We start from the raw sequence: 18,823 nt of genomic DNA, 5'->3' as shown, positions 1-18,823 counted from the left end.
AGAATAAATATTCATTCGCTACAATAAATTACGTCAGGAAAGAATTTATTACCCGTCTTTCGCATTACATCATTGCTGAAGGTCGTCAGTTGCAATAGTTGTTATAATTTTATTGTATATTAATAAACATATATTATAAGTTAACTGCATTAACAAACCAACAGTTTTGGTTAACCTTATAGAAATACATATTCAAATAATTGCATCGTTGCAAAGGCGATTAGGAAACCTTTCAAATCAGATATATATATATATATATATATATATATATATATATATATATATATATATATATATAGTTGATAAGATATTTGTATATATACACTGAGCAAAATTATCGCACCACCTTAAAAATGGAACATTTTTGATGTCTCGAATTTCCTAAACCTGTTGTCTGATATGGATGATAATATGTTATAGCCTTAGTCTTTAATATCCCTGTAGTAATATTGTTGCTAGACTTTTTTATTAACATCTAAGATTTCATCAGCTTGTCAATATGACGATAGCCAACGCTTGAATACAAGCACGGCACACAAAGAAGAAGAAGAAGATTTTTTACAATCTGTTTCCCAACAAAAACAATAAGTAAAATTGTTTGTCTTTACAATGTCAGAGAGATGTAAGGTCCAGTGACCAAAGCATCATAACATAAATATTGGCTAGTTTACCGGTGGGATGCGTACATACACAGATACGCAAACACGAATACTAAAAGCAGCACAGATCTCAATGGCTGGGTGCTGTTGAAGGCGTAGCTTCCACTACTGTAGGCATTGTCGGGAACGGTTTAGTAGGCCCAAGGAATCATATCGCTTCAATCTCTTCGCATGTTGGTTGTGGAGAAAATTGTATGCTAGGATGTTAGAATCCACGCGCAACCTGTTTTGATATTGTTCAGAAATTGAAATATTTTTGCACTCTTCAGAGACTGTTAGTACCTGCAGATCTCTATGTAAGGCGCCATTCTGGATATACCAAGGGGTATTAGCGAGTGAACTTAGAGTTTTGATTGAAATCTTTGTATTTTCATAACATTAGATTTGCTAGCTGCGAACCATATGACCAAACGGGTTTTACTATAACTTTGTATATCAGCAGCTTGTTGTCGATCGATAGTTGTTTGCTGTTGAGAGTTTTTTCCCAGCATCCAGTAAAGCTTTATGTTTAAAATTCCTAGTTGTAGTATTTTCGTCTATATCCAGTGGCTCACAGCTTCAATGATGCAGTCGCTACTCAATGACACTAGCTTGTGTCAGTGGCTCAATATTTTTTAGAAAAAAATTACATACTGAAATTAAATTACTATAAGTCTTCTACAATAGCATAAGCTATTTTTTGGGTTTCAAATATACCAGACTTAAATAATAATACATATTTAATTAATTTATATATGATTTTGATATCACAGTTTAAATGATGCAGATAAGATGAAGCATAACACAACTTATAAATTTATAATTTGCGAAGTAGGCGTTGCATTAAATTCATATTGTAGTTCATTTTATGTATAATTTGACATTTAAAAGTATTTAATCGGCAAATAACAAAATTATTTAAGAATGGGTCGCCGAACTACGATTAGTGAAAGAAATTTAATTATTAAAGAGATATCCAAAATGGTAAATAAATGTTCAACAACAGTTTAGCACATTGTTGAACCTTTACCGAAATGAAACTAAAGTTGACAATAAATCAAGGTTAGCTCCAAATAGGATTTTTACCGAACATGAAGAAAGATGGATTGTCAGAGAAATAGCAAATAATCCTTAAAAAAATGCACCACAAGTGTGATGAGGTAGAAAGACAGTTTGGAAAAAGATGTATCCCCGAAACTATTGGACCGATATTACGAAAGAATAATCTACATGGTCGAACTTCTAGAAATAAACTTTTTATTAGCCAAAGAAACAGACGTATTAGATTGCAGTTCGCCAGGGAGCATATTAAGAAAGATTTGAGCATTTAGAATTCAGTAATATTTGCTCATGAAACCAAAATAAACTTGTTTTGGTCCGATGGAAACATATCGGTGTGGGGAATGCCGAACGAAGAACAAAAATTAAAAAATATGAAAGCTATGGTAACTCACGGTGAAGTTAGGGTCATGATGTGGGGGTAAGCCAGCATCTCGCCGCTAGTACTCAAAAATTAGGTATCAATAACAATTACCAATTTTATTAGGACAACGATCCAAAACACACGTTGTCGAGTTCGTACTTGGTTGCTTTATGATTGCCGAAATGCCATTAAAACACCAGCCTAGTCACCAGATTTGAATGGTATTGAAAATTTGTGGTTGGCTTAAAAAATAAAGTAAATAGTACCCCAATATCAAATAGAAATGAATTGAAAGTAAAAATTACTGCTGCTTGGGACACAATTTCCCCAGAGGACACTAGAAAGTTGGTCCAATCAACGCCTAGACAACTACAGGCTGTAATTAATAATAAAGGAGAATTTACAAAATATTAGCAATTATTTTTCAATGCGTCGAGTTGGTTTTCTTTATTAATTTTCTTGTTTTTAAGTTTGCATCAATTTAACTGTGGCACCAAAATCATACATACAATAACTAAATATTTATTGTTATTTAAGTATGGTATATTTGAAATCCAAAAAATAGCTTATACTATTTTATAAGACTTTTAGTAATTTAATTTCAGTATGTAATTGTTTTCTAATAAATATTGAGCCACTGACAGAAGCTAGTTTTATTGAGTAGCGATTGCATCATTTAAGCTGTGAGCCACTGTATGTTTGGTCCATGTTAATCGTTTGTCCAGATGAATGCCTAGATATTTTACGTTATCTTTTTGGAGTAAAATATGTCCACCGAGGTTAACTTGTGGACATATACCTCTTCTTAGAGTAAATGTAATATGTGTGGATTTTGAGAGATTTACTTTAATTCTCCAGAGTTTAAACCATTCATTAGTTTTGTTGTAAGGAGTATCATCTGCAAATGTTGCAAGCGTAAGTTTATTACTTGTTGGTAAGTCAGCCGTATATAGCAGGTACAAGATCGGTCCGAGCACACTACCCTGAGGTACACCAGATATAATGGGGTAGAGTTTTGTATAGGCTTCACTATACCTTACTAGATATCTTCTTTCTGTAAGGTATGATTTAAGCAGTTTGAAGTAAGTGTAAGGTAGGTTTTTCTTTAACTTGTACTGAATTCCTGTGTGCCACACCTTGTCAAAAGAATGAGAGGCATCTAAAAAGGCTGCAGTATAGCATTGCTTGTTTTCGAGACTAGTTCTGTATAATCTGTGAACTTGTTCTATTGTAGCGTGATGGTTACGAAATCCAAATTGATAGTCAGGTATAAGACTATTTTTGTCCAATATTGGTTTGATTTTTCTCAACAGAAGTTTTTCAAAAACCTTAGAAATGACTGGGAGTAAACTAATCGGTGCCAGTTTCCATTGCAAAGCGAAGTAGTGCAGACTTAACATAGCATTGAAGATCATAGTAATTATTCTGTAGCAATCATGGGTTAGTTCTTGAAGGACCATACCTGTAATGAGATCGTAGCGCCTTGATGGGTTTTATCTCATTTTTTTAATCTGTTTTACTTATTTAATGTTTAATTGGGAGATTGGTAGTTCCATTTGATATGGATGGCCAAGAAAAGAATGAAGTGTTTCTTCTTGTTATACGGGCAGTTCTCTGGTAAATAGACTAAATACTTTGGGAGTCTTGTGGTCCTTTTAATCTTCTCACTTTCCATAAAGAATAGTTTGTATCTTTGAACGGCGTCAGATTTTCTAGATAAGTTTGGATCCGCTTATTTTTTTCTACCTTTAACAGATTTTTAAGTCTTCTGGTAATTCTGTTTAGGTTTTCTTTCTCAATAGATGCGTGTGTGTTTTGCCACCTTCTCCTTAGTTTTCTTTTCTCTTCAATCAATATTTTTGCACCGAGAGAGCAATTTATGCTTTCCCTCCATATGGTCTGTTCAGGAGTAGCACTCCATCCCGCCTTTTGTATGGAAGTAGTAAGATATTGTACAGCGTTTTCTATTTATATTTCTGTTTTGAGTGGCAAATTCATTGATATTTGTTGTAAGTGCACCTCGAAATATGTTCCAATTTGTTTGGGTATTTAATTTAACTAGTTGTCCCAAATATACATATTCTTTTACTTGTTCTATAGTTGTTTATATAGAATTACATAGAATTAAACTTTTAAAATGGCAGTGGGTAGGACATTTAGCAAGAAGAACTGACAATAGATGGTCCACTAGAATTACACTGTGGTATCCAAGAGGCGTCAAGAGACCAAGAATACGTCCAAATTTTAGATATGGCTATGACATAAGGAAACAAGCCAGTACAACATGGCACAGACAAGCGAATTTTATACAATCGTGGGCAGAACTAAAGAATGAATATGTAAGGGAGGCTGCACCATAATCGGTAGAATATGTTGAGAATGATGATGATGATGGAAGATATGTATTTTATGTTAATTAATTAATAAATGTATGTTAATGTTTTTCCATTGGGAAACATTTTTACCAGATTTTAAAAGTACTTGTTATTACTAATTCACAAATTCCCTGTTTGGTAGAAAAATTTGTAAAAACCAACGAAACAAATCACTTTACATGACGTAAAGAATAGGTAAATTTATTTACTGAGACCAATGAACGTAACTTAAAAAAATCGCTTCAAATGTTCAAAATTCTAGCAAAAGTTCACATTCTGTCGATGTGTAAGCGTATTAATTTATTTACTACTCTAATGACAAAAAAACTTTAACTCGTAGCTTAAAAGTTTTTTGGACTAAAATAATTTAGTAAGAAATAAATGAGTACTAACTAGTAGGTGACTGTTGCCCAACAAATTCACAGAAATAATTTGTAGACTAACAATGGTTGATTGTAATCAGTGAAAATCAGAAGTGAAAAAGATCGTATTGAAATATTAAGGATGATCGGTTATGATGATAACTGTAACGGAAGTTATGGTGAAATGTGTAATATTATTAACACTTTACGTTTTTTCGTTTCAAAGATATTTATTTCGTTGGTGGCCACTGAAACTGTGGCAGAAATCAAAGGAGGTGTGGCAATATTTTTAATGTCTTCCACTTACTGACGTACTTCTCAAATATATGCGCTATTTATAACCTTTAGCTACATCCCGGTGTCACTAAACTCCAATAATCAAGATCCACTCTAAGGTAAAGATCGTCACGACCTTGACGCATTAAGTTTAAAGTATAGCATATTACTCGTAGAAATTACGTTTTTAATGTATAACAAATAAATATAATCGAAGTACAACGTTCTTACCATCAGGCCTTTCTAATTCTGACAATACGTGTTGTTGACAAAACTGATTGATATCGACCAGCTGACTAGTTTGTGTAACTCCATGTTTTTGAGTAGCACCTCTACTAACTAGTGAGGTTACAAGATATAACGCAGCATCTTTGCTTCTCCAATACTGCTTGGCATTTTCCACATATTTTCCAAGCATCACCTATAAAAAATAAATATCAACAATAAAATGAAATCTAGAAAAAAAAAACACTTGTATACAGCTGCGTAATATAGAATTGTCAGATATAAAAAAACAGAAGCAAATACCTTTTCTATTTCATCTGTGGATTTATGTTAGTTAGTAAAAAAGAAAACATAAACTATCCAGCATATAAATTATTAAGGTAGTCTAATAGTCCAGTCAGTCCAGTATAGGGAGCACGCAAAATAGAATTCTATTTTAGTGACGTCACGTAAAAGTTTCGTTGTGGAAACCATTTTTGAAGCACGCCAAATAGAATACGATAGTAGAAACCGTCATTCGGTAAACATCGTGAACATACTATTCATCTTGAAAATATTGTACGAAATGTTGGTGTTCTATCTAAGATTATTAAAATAAATTGACAGTGACAGGAAAAAGGAAAAACTGAAAATATTTTTATTTTTATTTTGTAAACTGTAAAATTGTGTTAAAGTTTTGAACATGGCAAAAAGGGATAATCATGAAATTTCATATGAGAAAAATTATTTTTAGAAATACATACAATGTCCAATCACTTTATTTCATAATTATTAAACAGGACAAATAATCACAAAAAATAATATATATATATATATATATATATATATATATATATATATATATATATATATATATATATATATATATATATATAATGAACCAGAAGTATTTGCTGACAACGTAAGGAAGTAAACGTTAAATAGTGGGTTTGCAGCAATAAAAATGAAATGTGTACTCTTTTAAATTTTTATTCCAAGCTTTCGGACATTGGTTATGTCCTTCATCAGGGAGCTACAAATGTGATTAAGAAATTGTTGGTGTTGGTATAATTAATTAAAAATTGTTTCTACTTACAAACTTAACGAGGTTGTATCAACAAAGATCTATTATAATATTGATAAAATTTATCATGGTCTCTCATCTATTTTAATATATAAAAACTATTTTTATGTTTAAAATTTTAAAAAAATTATTACTGTAAATACAAAAACACTTAATTATTCTAAATAAATACGTGACATTATTTTGACAAAATTCTTTTAAATGTCAATTGATAAATTGTTGTTTGTGTTATTATTACATTTATCTAGTAGTAACAAATAGGAGAACATTTCATTTAGATGGCCAATATCCGTTTTATGATTCATTGTATTATTATTTTGGCAAATGTAGGCCATTTCAAGAAAAAGTCTTTTGGTGATGTTACTTTCCTGTTCTACTACTTTGATGTTATTATAATCTATCTGATGCCCATTTTTAAATACATGTTCACCCAATGCAGTTTTTTCAGGATGCAGTCTATTATCTGACTTGTGGGATGTAATGCGATCTTTAAGGCATCTTGATGTTTGACCATAGTATACTTGTTCACATGATCCGCACGGTATACAGTAAACAACATCTGTTAAAGACAAGAGTGCGGATTGGTCTTTAAGTTTAGAAAAAACTTTGTTAACTGTTAGTACCGTTTTATGTGCAATTTTGATATTATTAATTGATGAAAAAATTCTACTTAGTTTCTGTCCAATGTCTTTAATGTATGGAAGAGATACATATCTAATTGTAGTTTGTTGTGGTAAAGGATCTACAGGTCCAATTCTATCTTGTGATACAGACAGATTTTCTTCGTTTCTTAAATGACTAGTTAAATTTTGTGGAGTGTTAAATAAAATTTTCTTTAGTAGTATACTTGGGTATGAGTTTTCAATGAATAGGTTATAAAGGATTTTTAGATTTTTTGTATGGAAAGCGGTATCGCTGATTTTAAGGACACGATTTTTCATTTCTTTAACTAAATTCAGTTTCATCGAATATTTATGGTATGACCAATAATTTAAATATCTGCCTGAACTGAGAGGTTTTCTATACCAATCAACCAGTAAATGGGTACCTTTTCGTATTAATTTGGTATCTAAAAAAGGTACTGAACCTGTAGTATCTTCACATTCTAATGTGAATTGAATGTAGGGGTTGTAACTATTGAAATACCAAAGTATATCATTTATCCCTGTGCTTGGTAATGCTAATATTATGTCATCAACATATTTTTTTATAAAATGTAATTTATAAGGTAGGACAAGGATGATGGTGTCTAGTATGTGGTCCATTACATAACAGGAAATTATTGGTGATATAGGGTTCCCCATAGGTGTACCAAAAGTTTGTTTGTAAAATTTGTTGTTAAATGAAAAATAATTGTTTTCGAACAGAAAAGTTAACAGTTTGAAAAATGTGTCCTTATCAATGTTACAATGTTGAGCAATAATCTCCCATTTATTACTAATGGCAAGTGTACATATATCTAGATAAACATTGCTAAATAAGGATACTACATCTAGGCTTGCAATCACGTAGCCTTCTGGCAATTGTATGTTATTAAATAATTGATTAACTTGAAATGAGTCTTTAATATAGTATTCATTATCACAATTATATGCATTCGTTAAAATATCTGTTAAGTAGTTAGCAATGTTTTCTGTAGGTGTGCCAATAGAGGCTAAAATGGGTCTAACAGATAATGGGGTTTTATGTACCTTTGGTAGACAATAAAACTTTCCAGATATACCTTTATAGTTAGATAATTTCTTTTTTGTAGCCTCATCTATTTTTTGATTGTCAAACAACGATTTTACTACTTTATTACATTTTTGTTTAATTGATGAAGTTGGATCATTATTTAATGTGGTATATGATGTATCATTTTCTATTATATCAACAGAAAGATCTAAATACTTTTGTTTTTCCAAAATAACAGTGATGTTTCTTTTATCTGATCTTGTGACTATCAAATTGGGATTTTGTTTTAAGAATTTTTTAGTTTTTATTAATAAAAGATTAAATATTGAGTTATTAAATTTGGAATTGTTAACTGAATTCGTTAAAATATTTACTGATCTTGCTGTAAGGATAGTTTTAGTGTCTTTATCAGATACATTTACAAGAATATTATCAATGTCTGCTAAAATTCTTTTTATAGAGATATCTTTACCAATTTGTGGTTGAATACTAAACTTAGGACCTAGAGACAGAAATTTCATAATATCATCTGGTATATTAATATCAGAAAGATTTTTAATCCATCTAGGATTAGTTTTAAGTTTAGAATCTAGTTCTTTATTTAATAATTTATTAAATTTTTTAAGATTTTTTTTCTTTCGTCTCATGAAAAGTTCTGTTATAGGTTCTAAGTTGAGAACTATAAAAATGATCAAAAATGTCACTATTTGTTAAGTTTGAAATTTCCAATTTTAATGAACTGTTTAATGACTCTAACTTTTTTATTAATTTGTGATTATTACAAATTTCTGAATTTAAAAGTTTATTTCCTAACCTGAATTGTTTTTCATGTGTATTATGGATGTCTTGTCCATATAAGAGGTTTTGAATTGGCTTTATAACTTGTTGGATATGTGGTGGTAACAATCCTGTTTTTCTACATTTTAAAAGAAAACATCTGTGGTTATATTCTTTGGCGAGTTTGATGTGATTTCGTGACCATGATTTCATTTTATCAACAGCTAAAGTTCCAAAAGTAGATCGAATCTCTTGGTAAAAACCCATACCTGTAGTTGACAATGAACCAGAAGTATTTGCTGACAACGTAAGGAAGTAAACGTTAAATAGTGGGTTTGCAGCAATAAAAATGAAATGTGTACTCTTTTAAATTTTTATTCCAAGCTTTCGGACATTGGTTATGTCCTTCATCAGGGAGCTACAAATGTGATTAAGAAATTGTTGGTGTTGGTATAATTAATTAAAAATTGTTTCTACTTACAAACTTAACGAGGTTGTATCAACAAAGATCTATTATAATATTGATAAAATTTATCATGGTCTCTCATCTATTTTAATATATAAAAACTATTTTTATGTTTAAAATTTTAAAAAAATTATTACTGTAAATACAAAAACACTTAATTATTCTAAATAAATACGTGACATTATTTTGACAAAATTCTTTTAAATGTCAATTGATAAATTGTTGTTTGTGTTATTATTACATTTATCTAGTAGTAACAAATAGGAGAACATTTCATTTAGATGGCCAATATCCGTTTTATGATTCATTGTATTATTATTTTGGCAAATGTAGGCCATTTCAAGAAAAATTTTTTTGGTGATGTTACTTTCCTGTTCTACTACTTTGATGTTATTATAATCTATCTGATGCCCATTTTTAAATACATGTTCACCCAATGCAGTTTTTTCAGGATGCAGTCTATTATCTGACTTGTGGGATGTAATGCGATCTTTAAGGCATCTTGATGTTTGACCATAGTATACTTGTTCACATGATCCGCACGGTATACTTTTTATGTATATATAAATATATATATATATTTTGAAATTTGAAATTTCAAACTTAACAAATAGTGACATTTTTGATCATTTTTATAGTTCTCAACTTAGAACCTATAACAGAACTTTTCATGAGACGAAAGAAAAAAATCTTAAAAAATTTAATAAATTATTAAATAAAGAACTAGATTCTAAACTTAAAACTAATCCTAGATGGATTAAAAATCTTTCTGATATTAATATACCAGATGATATTATGAAATTTCTGTCTCTAGGTCCTAAGTTTAGTATTCAACCACAAATTGGTAAAGATATCTCTATAAAAAGAATTTTAGCAGACATTGATAATATTCTTGTAAATGTATCTGATAAAGACACTAAAACTATCCTTACAGCAAGATCAGTAAATATTTTAACGAATTCAGTTAACAATTCCAAATTTAATAACTCAATATTTAATCTTTTATTAATAAAAACTAAAAAATTCTTAAAACAAAATCCCAATTTGATAGTCACAAGATCAGATAAAAGAAACATCACTGTTATTTTGGAAAAACAAAAGTATTTAGATCTTTCTGTTGATATAATAGAAAATGATACATCATATACCACATTAAATAATGATCCAACTTCATCAATTAAACAAAAATGTAATAAAGTAGTAAAATCGTTGTTTGACAATCAAAAATAGATGAGGCTACAAAAAAGAAATTATCTAACTATAAAGGTATATCTGGAAAGTTTTATTGTCTACCAAAGGTACATAAAACCCCATTATCTGTTAGACCCTTTTTAGCCTCTATTGGCACACCTACAGAAAACATTGCTAACTACTTAACAGATATTTTAACGAATGCATATAATTGTGATAATGAATACTATATTAAAGACTCATTTCAAGTTAATCAATTATTTAATAACATACAATTGCCAGAAGGCTACGTGATTGCAAGCCTAGATGTAGTATCCTTATTTAGCAATGTTTATCTAGATATATGTACACTTGCCATTAGTAATAAATGGGAGATTATTGCTCAACATTGTAACATTGATAAGGACACATTTTTCAAACTGTTAACTTTTCTGTTCGAAAACAATTATTTTTCATTTAACAACAAATTTTACAAACAAACTTTTGGTACACCTATGGGGAACCCTATATCACCAATAATTTCCTGTTATGTAATGGACCACATACTAGACACCATCATCCTTGTCCTACCTTATAAATTACATTTTATAAAAAAATATGTTGATGACATAATATTAGCATTACCAAGCACAGGGATAAATGATATACTTTGGTATTTCAATAGTTACAACCCCTACATTCAATTCACATTAGAATGTGAAGATACTACAGGTTCAGTACCTTTTTTAGATACCAAATTAATACGAAAAGGTACCCATTTACTGGTTGATTGGTATAGAAAACCTCTCAGTTCAGGCAGATATTTAAATTATTGGTCATACCATAAATATTCGATGAAACTGAATTTAGTTAAAGAAATGAAAAATCGTGTCCTTAAAATCAGCGATACCGCTTTCCATACAAAAAATCTAAAAATCCTTTATAACCTATTCATTGAAAACTCATACCCAAGTATACTACTAAAGAAAATTTTATTTAACACTCCACAAAATTTAACTAGTCATTTAAGAAACGAAGAAAATCTGTCTGTATCACAAGATAGAATTGGACCTGTAGATCCTTTACCACAACAAACTACAATTAGATATGTATCTCTTCCATACATTAAAGACATTGGACAGAAACTAAGTAGAATTTTTTCATCAATTAATAATATCAAAATTGCACATAAAACGGTACTAACAGTTAACAAAGTTTTTTCTAAACTTAAAGACCAATCCGCACTCTTGTCTTTAACAGATGTTGTTTACTGTATACCGTGCGGATCATGTGAACAAGTATACTATGGTCAAACATCAAGATGCCTTAAAGATCGCATTACATCCCACAAGTCAGATAATAGACTGCATCCTGAAAAAACTGCATTGGGTGAACATGTATTTAAAAATGGGCATCAGATAGATTATAATAACATCAAAGTAGTAGAACAGGAAAGTAACATCACCAAAAGACTTTTTCTTGAAATGGCCTACATTTGCCAAAATAATAATACAATGAATCATAAAACGGATATTGGCCATCTAAATGAAATGTTCTCCTATTTGTTACTACTAGATAAATGTAATAATAACACAAACAACAATTTATCAATTGACATTTAAAAGAATTTTGTCAAAATAATGTCACGTATTTATTTAGAATAATTAAGTGTTTTTGTATTTACAGTAATAATTTTTTTAAAATTTTAAACATAAAAATAGTTTTTATATATTAAAATAGATGAGAGACCATGATAAATTTTATCAATATTATAATAGATCTTTGTTGATACAACCTCGTTAAGTTTGTAAGTAGAAACAATTTTTAATTAATTATACCAACACCAACAATTTCTTAATCACATTTGTAGATCCCTGATGAAGGACATAACCAATGTCCGAAAGCTTGGAATAAAAATTTAAAAGAGTACACATTTCATTTTTATTGCTGCAAACCCACTATTTAACGTTTACTTCTTTATATATATATATATATATATATATATATATATATATATATATATATATATATATATACATTTATTTACAATACAAAACTAAACCAACACAAGAAATCCTTAAGTAACTACAAATAAAAATAAAAAATGTTAATTCCGACTTTCCAACCAGAAATCAGTAAGAACGAGATAACTGTAGAAATGCTAAAATGGTGGGAAAAAATTAATGGACTGAAGATGAATTACAGTAAAACAAGAACCATGACCAATCAACAAGAAGAACTAATAATTACAGTGGCGCAAACAAGAATAGAACAAGTAAAAGAGTATATATATGTAGGACAAATCATTAAATTAAATAAAGAAAAGACAGAAAGATCCATGGAAAGACAAATGCTGAACATTAAACTATCAGACAGAAAAAGAAACCCAAGTAGTAAAGCTTAAATGAAAGTTTGCCGGACACACCCTAAGGCATAAAGATGGACTAAGACAATTATACATACATTGGAGACTGTGGAATCACAAAACGAATCAAAAACGAAAACAAATGTGATCAGATGACCTAAAGAAACACGCCGGGTCAAAATGGATGCAATTTGCCCAAGACAGAGAGGCATGGAAGGAGGAGGAGGCCTATATCCAAGGATGGATGTTTAGGGCTGTTTAGATAGATAGATACATTTATTTACAATAATAAACATTACTTTTTCAACATCTCAATTATTTGACTACCACTTGAAGCTAAGGAACTTATGCTGGTGTTTATATCCTTAAGCAGTTCTAAAAGTTATTTGTGCATATTAATCATTGTGTTATTTGGTATCCTTTTATCCTTAAGCACTTCTAAAAGTTCTTTGTGCATATTAATCATTGTATTATTTGGTATCCTTTTCTGTTTGGTTGTATATGGCTGTGAAGTAGATTGCTCAGCTATTTGATTTTCTTTTGGTAGCTTAGCTTTAGTATTAACATTGGTATTAGTCGGGTTTGGAAAACATTGCTAGGCTTTTAATTTAGATGTGAGAAAGGTATCTGGTGTAGAGTTAGCCGATATTAAACTGGGAAGTTCCGTAACTGAAAAATTAATACTTTTCAGTATTTGATTGCCCAGAGAAGGAGTGCTCACACTGGCTATTGAATGTAAATCAAAGGTGATTGGGGTACAGTATCAAAAGATTCAGATTCGGGATTAATAGGGTGAACAATAGTAGCAGGGAAATGAGTTGAAGAGTAAACAATGGTAGCAGATAGATGAGTTGAAGAGTGAACAGTGGTAGCAGGGAGATGAGTTGAAGGGTGAACAATGGTAGCAGGGAGATGAGTTGAAGGAATCAACCATTAATCAAAGGATCAACTTAGGTTTAGCATTTGTATTGTGTCCAAGGCTTACTTTTTAATAAAACAAAATATCTACACTTATTACAGAAATAAAGCTTACTTACATGTAGTGATGTTAATTATTTGAAATACATGTATTTTAAATATAAATACAAAATACCTATTTTTATTTTACCTTTTAAATATTTTTTTCGAAATGTATTTAGTATTCTATTTAAAATACTTTATATACATATTTAGTATTTGTAAAATACAAAATGGTTTTATTACATTTTTTATTTCATTTTTCATATTTTTCCACATCATAGTGGATATCATGTCCCCTATATCAATTGTACAAAATGCTTATATCCAATAAACCTCTTACTAAACCTTAAACTTTAAAGTTTAGTAAGACGTTTATTGGATATTTAGTAGTGAAGTAGTGTTTTCCTGTTTTTTGCTTTGTGCTCCCAATCCTAAACTTAAACCAAATAATATAGACTACTTAAACTATTGGTATTGACATAAAGAATCGAAACAATTTTGTAATTTCGATACGGCATGCTACCAAATTATCGTTTCAAAACGAGGCGTACTGGTTGCTATATGGCCATGTATTTTTTATAGACGATAGAAGCGCAGCGATGCCACGATGAACACAAGCACGATTCAGGGTTGTATAATTTGTATTTTCGTTTTCACAGACATGAATTAAATTAACGTTTTTTAACGTAATTGACCAAAAGTGCCCATTCAGAACAAGAGATGAAAAGTAGGGAAAATGATTTTAATTAAATAAATAGCATTTACAAAAGATAATTTTATTTTATCTTATTTTAATTATAGTAACGACAGTTTATTTGTTTTTCGGTAAGAATATCATATACCATGAATCATAGAAATCAGTAGAAAATATTGCTTAGTTAAACATACACTTTGACGGCTATTAAAGATTTACAAGCAAATAAACGGACCGCTTGGAATGCATATATCTAATTACTAATTGCAACTTAAAATAATACGGTGTACGTATGTCAGCGATTTTATGTCGTTCTCTGAGACTACATAATGATAATAAGGCGTTGTGGTTCTTCAGTTGTTATTCTGACTTTGCAGTTAAATACTAATTGAAAATGGATATTTGAAAAATATATCGACAATCTAGTAAACCGCATGCCTGAGAGTTTTGGCAACACTGATCTCCATAAGCCTAATGTTATTTTCTTAAGGTGGAACGCTGTATAGGCAACGTGACGTCACTAAAATAGAATTCTACTTTGCGTGCTCCCACAGCAGGCGGGATCTGTCGAAAAGCAGATAATAATGGACATTTTCCATAGAAGTCTTTAATTGTTGCTGGAATCACTCCAGGATGAACCTTGTATAAATAATCACGATATGCGCCAGTCGCAAACATTGTGCTTAATTTTTTATTTAACAAAATCTCTAAAAAAATCTTATAGTCCGGAATCCCAGGCCCATTTTTACTATTTTTGTTTTATACTGTTTGGTCAACAAAAAGGACAAAAGAAGTGAGCTGAGTGAGAGGTTAGGCATCACTACTTGTTAACTACAAAAATCTATAATTTTTGATGCTAATTAAAGATATCAATATATTTTCATTGCTTGCCGAAATAGTAGCAATCTGATTCTCGAAGCGTGAACACGTACCGTCATTCAAAGCGCTAGAGAACTTCCTTATCGTAAAACTACCTAATTAACTAGTAATTATCTTATCAGCATCAAAAAATTGTTAAAGTGAAAAGTAACAAAAACTAAGTGATTAGCCAAACAACCAAAAGAAATATGTTCCCTTCGGGGAACTTATTAGGATTTGATAATAATGGCCAAACAATTTATCAACAAATGAATACTATACAGGATGTCCCAACAATAAATAACCAGAGCCAGTCAAACCAAACAGCAGTAAAACCGCAAGTACCATTTTTGTATTTTAATCAAACACCATCTGCTAACCAGACAAAAAATCAAATGTCATGCCTAAACCAAATATCTATTCCAACCCAAATAGCTATACCAAACCAAGTACAATTTCCTAGTCACTCAACTGCACAAAATATTCATAACACTCAAAACCCTATTCAGTCCCAATACACAACAGTATCCACAAACCCTCAATGCTCACTCTCATCATCACAAAACATCAATAACTACACGGATAGCGATAGCGACGTAGAACTTAACGAAACAGAAAACGAAAATAAACATCCTTGGCAAGAAGTTGGCAATAAGAGAAAAAGGGTGAAAAGACAAAAAACTTTAGAAATTCCCAACCAAATCCAAACACAAAACAGATTTGATTCCCTCTCAAAAGAAAATCTAGATGAACAAACAGACAATTTATCAAATACACCAAACACAAATATAACCAAAAAAGATCCCTCACCGCCACCAATCTATATTTATGGAGTTACTGACTATAGTGCTATGATAGCAAACCTTTCAACTGCAACTGCGGCCGAAACCTATTACACCAAAACCATTTCAAATAATACAGTAAAAATTAACCCTACAAACTCAGACACCTACAGGAGACTCATACAGCACCTTAGAAAAGAAAACATTGTACATCACACTTACCAACCGAAACAAGAGAGGGCCTATAGAGTTGTCATAAGAGGATTACATCATTCAACACCCACAGGAGATATCTCGCATGAATTAAATAATAAGGGTTTTAAAGTTCGCAACAAAATTAATGTTAGACATAGAGTTACCAAAGAACCATTGCCCTTATTCTTTGTCGATATAGAGCCAAATGAAAACAACAAAAACATATTTAACCTGCAAGTCCTACGAAACTGCATAATAACAGTAGAACCACCTAGAATAAAAAATACAATAGTACAATGCACAAGGTGTCAAAAATACGGGCACTCAAAAAGTTACTGCCTGAGGCCATTCGCCTGTGTTAAATGCGGTGGATCACATGATACAAAAACCTGCAAAAAAGCACGCGACACACCAGCAACATGTGCCTTATGTAATGGCAATCATCCAGCAAACTATAAAGGATGTGCTATATATAAAGACCTAGTAAATTCGAAAAACAAAAATATAACAAGCAGCATTCCTATACCTAGAGTTGCAAGCCTAAATAATAATAACAATAATGCTCACCACATACGCCAATCACATGTAACATATGCTCAAGTTGCTGCAACTAATACTTCTTCACAAGACAACAACAATAATTCAGACCTTTCAAATAAACTTACAGAATTCCTCAACGAATTTAAAAATATGTTTGCACAATTGATAAACCAAAACAGCATGATACTAAGCATGCTTACAACAGTGATAAATAGAACGTCGTAATGGCTAACTCACTTAGAATAGCAGAGTGGAACGCAAATGGTCTAACAAACCATGTGCAAGAAATTATACTATTTCTAAAATTAAACAAAATAGACATCCTACTTGTATCTGAGAGTCACACAACTGAGAGGTCTTTTATAAAAATTCCACACTACTCTGTCTATTACGCAAACCATCCAGATGGAACAGCCCACGCTGGTTCAGTTGTAATAATCCGTACAGCTATAAAACACTACGAACTTGCTCCATATATAACCAACAAAATTCAGAGTACTATCATAAAAGTACAAGCGCTCACCTTCCCATTAACAATAGCTTCTATCTACAGCCCACCACGCCATACCATCAACCTGGAGGAATACAGAGAGTTTTTTGAACAACTTGGCTCACATTTCCTAGTGGCAGGGGACTGGAATGCAAAACATACAACCTGGGGAGTAAGACTGATATCTCCAAAAGGCAGAAATCTATTAAAGATCATACAAGATAATAACCTGAAATACCTAACAACTGGTACCCCCACATACTGGCCCACTGATAACAACAAAATTCCTGATCTGCTAGACTTTGCTATAACTAAGGGAATACCTGAAATACACAGCGACATTACCCCCAGTTTTGATCTATATTCGGACCACAGTCCCATCGTGATTACTTTAAGTACCAATATAATTTGGAAAACTCTTGCACCAAGGCTATGTTCCAGTAACACGAATTGGGTTCAATTCAAAGAAGAAATCAATGAAAAAATATCTCTTGACATTCGACTCAAACACAAAAACGATATTGAAGAAGCTGTAAAATATCTAACGGAACAAATACAACAAGCCGCTTGGAAAGCTACTCCTGAAAAGGAAAAAACCATTGATGAAAGGTATAGTATACCCCTCCACACTAGAACACTAGTAGAAGAAAGAAGAAGAGCCCGTCGCAAATGGCAAAGAACAAGAAACGCGATAGATAAAACAAATCTAAACAGGCTCACACACAGACTTCATTCCGCTATCCAAACAGCCAAAAACGAATCTTTTGAAAGATATGTCACAAACCTTTCTCTTGACGACAACTCTCTTTGGAAAGCCACAAAGAAATTCAAAAGGCCGGTAGTAATGAAATCACCAATTCGGAAAAATGATGGAACCTGGGCTCGTTCAGATATAGAAAAATCCAACAGATTTGCAGAACATCTATCAACCGTCTTCTCCACCCCACAGGCCAACGATATTAACGACGGGAAAATTAGAGACTTCCTTAATGCACCCTGTCAGCTATCATTACCACTAAAATACTTCTCACCAAACGAAGTCCGTCATGAAATCAACCTGCTTAACCCTCATAAAGCTCCAAGATATGACTTTATAACTGGCGCAATCTTTAAAAAACTCCCAAGAAAAGGTGTCGTCTTAATAACCATTATTTTTAATAGCCTCCTGAGACTCTGCTATTTTCCAGTGCAATGGAAGTATGCACAAATTATAATGATACCTAAACCTGGTAAACCTCTAACTGAAGCCAGTTCGTACAGACCAATAAGTCTCCTTCCGACTTTATCAAAAGTCTTCGAAAGGTTAATCCTTAACAGAATAGAAACAATAATACCTATAGAAAACCTTATCCCAGATCATCAGTTTGGTTTTCGGTCAAATCACTCAACCATACAACAGTGCCATAGATTAGTCAACAAAATAAAAGAGAGCCTAGAAGGGAAACAAATCTGTCTATCAGCATTCCTTGATATACAGCAAGCATTTGATA

At 31.3% G+C, this 18,823-nt stretch overlaps 1 protein-coding gene across 1 annotated transcript in view; it reads right to left on the bottom strand.

Annotated features, from left to right (window-relative positions):
• The window catches only part of Cse1 (chromosome segregation 1), a 239,371-nt gene that overhangs the window by 61,746 nt on the left and 158,802 nt on the right, over positions 1-18,823 (bottom strand). Inside the window, exon 9 of the mRNA XM_072529922.1 lies at positions 5,306-5,495. Within this exon, the coding sequence (XP_072386023.1) occupies positions 5,306-5,495 (190 nt within the window). The remainder of the gene's footprint in view (positions 1-5,305; positions 5,496-18,823) is intronic.

This window comes from Diabrotica undecimpunctata, chromosome 4 (genome assembly GCF_040954645.1).
Source record: "Diabrotica undecimpunctata isolate CICGRU chromosome 4, icDiaUnde3, whole genome shotgun sequence".
In the NCBI taxonomy this organism is placed as follows: Eukaryota; Metazoa; Arthropoda; class Insecta; order Coleoptera; family Chrysomelidae; genus Diabrotica; species Diabrotica undecimpunctata.
Note: the sequence above shows the minus strand (reverse complement) of the source record. Positions and strands in the feature narration are given on the sequence as shown.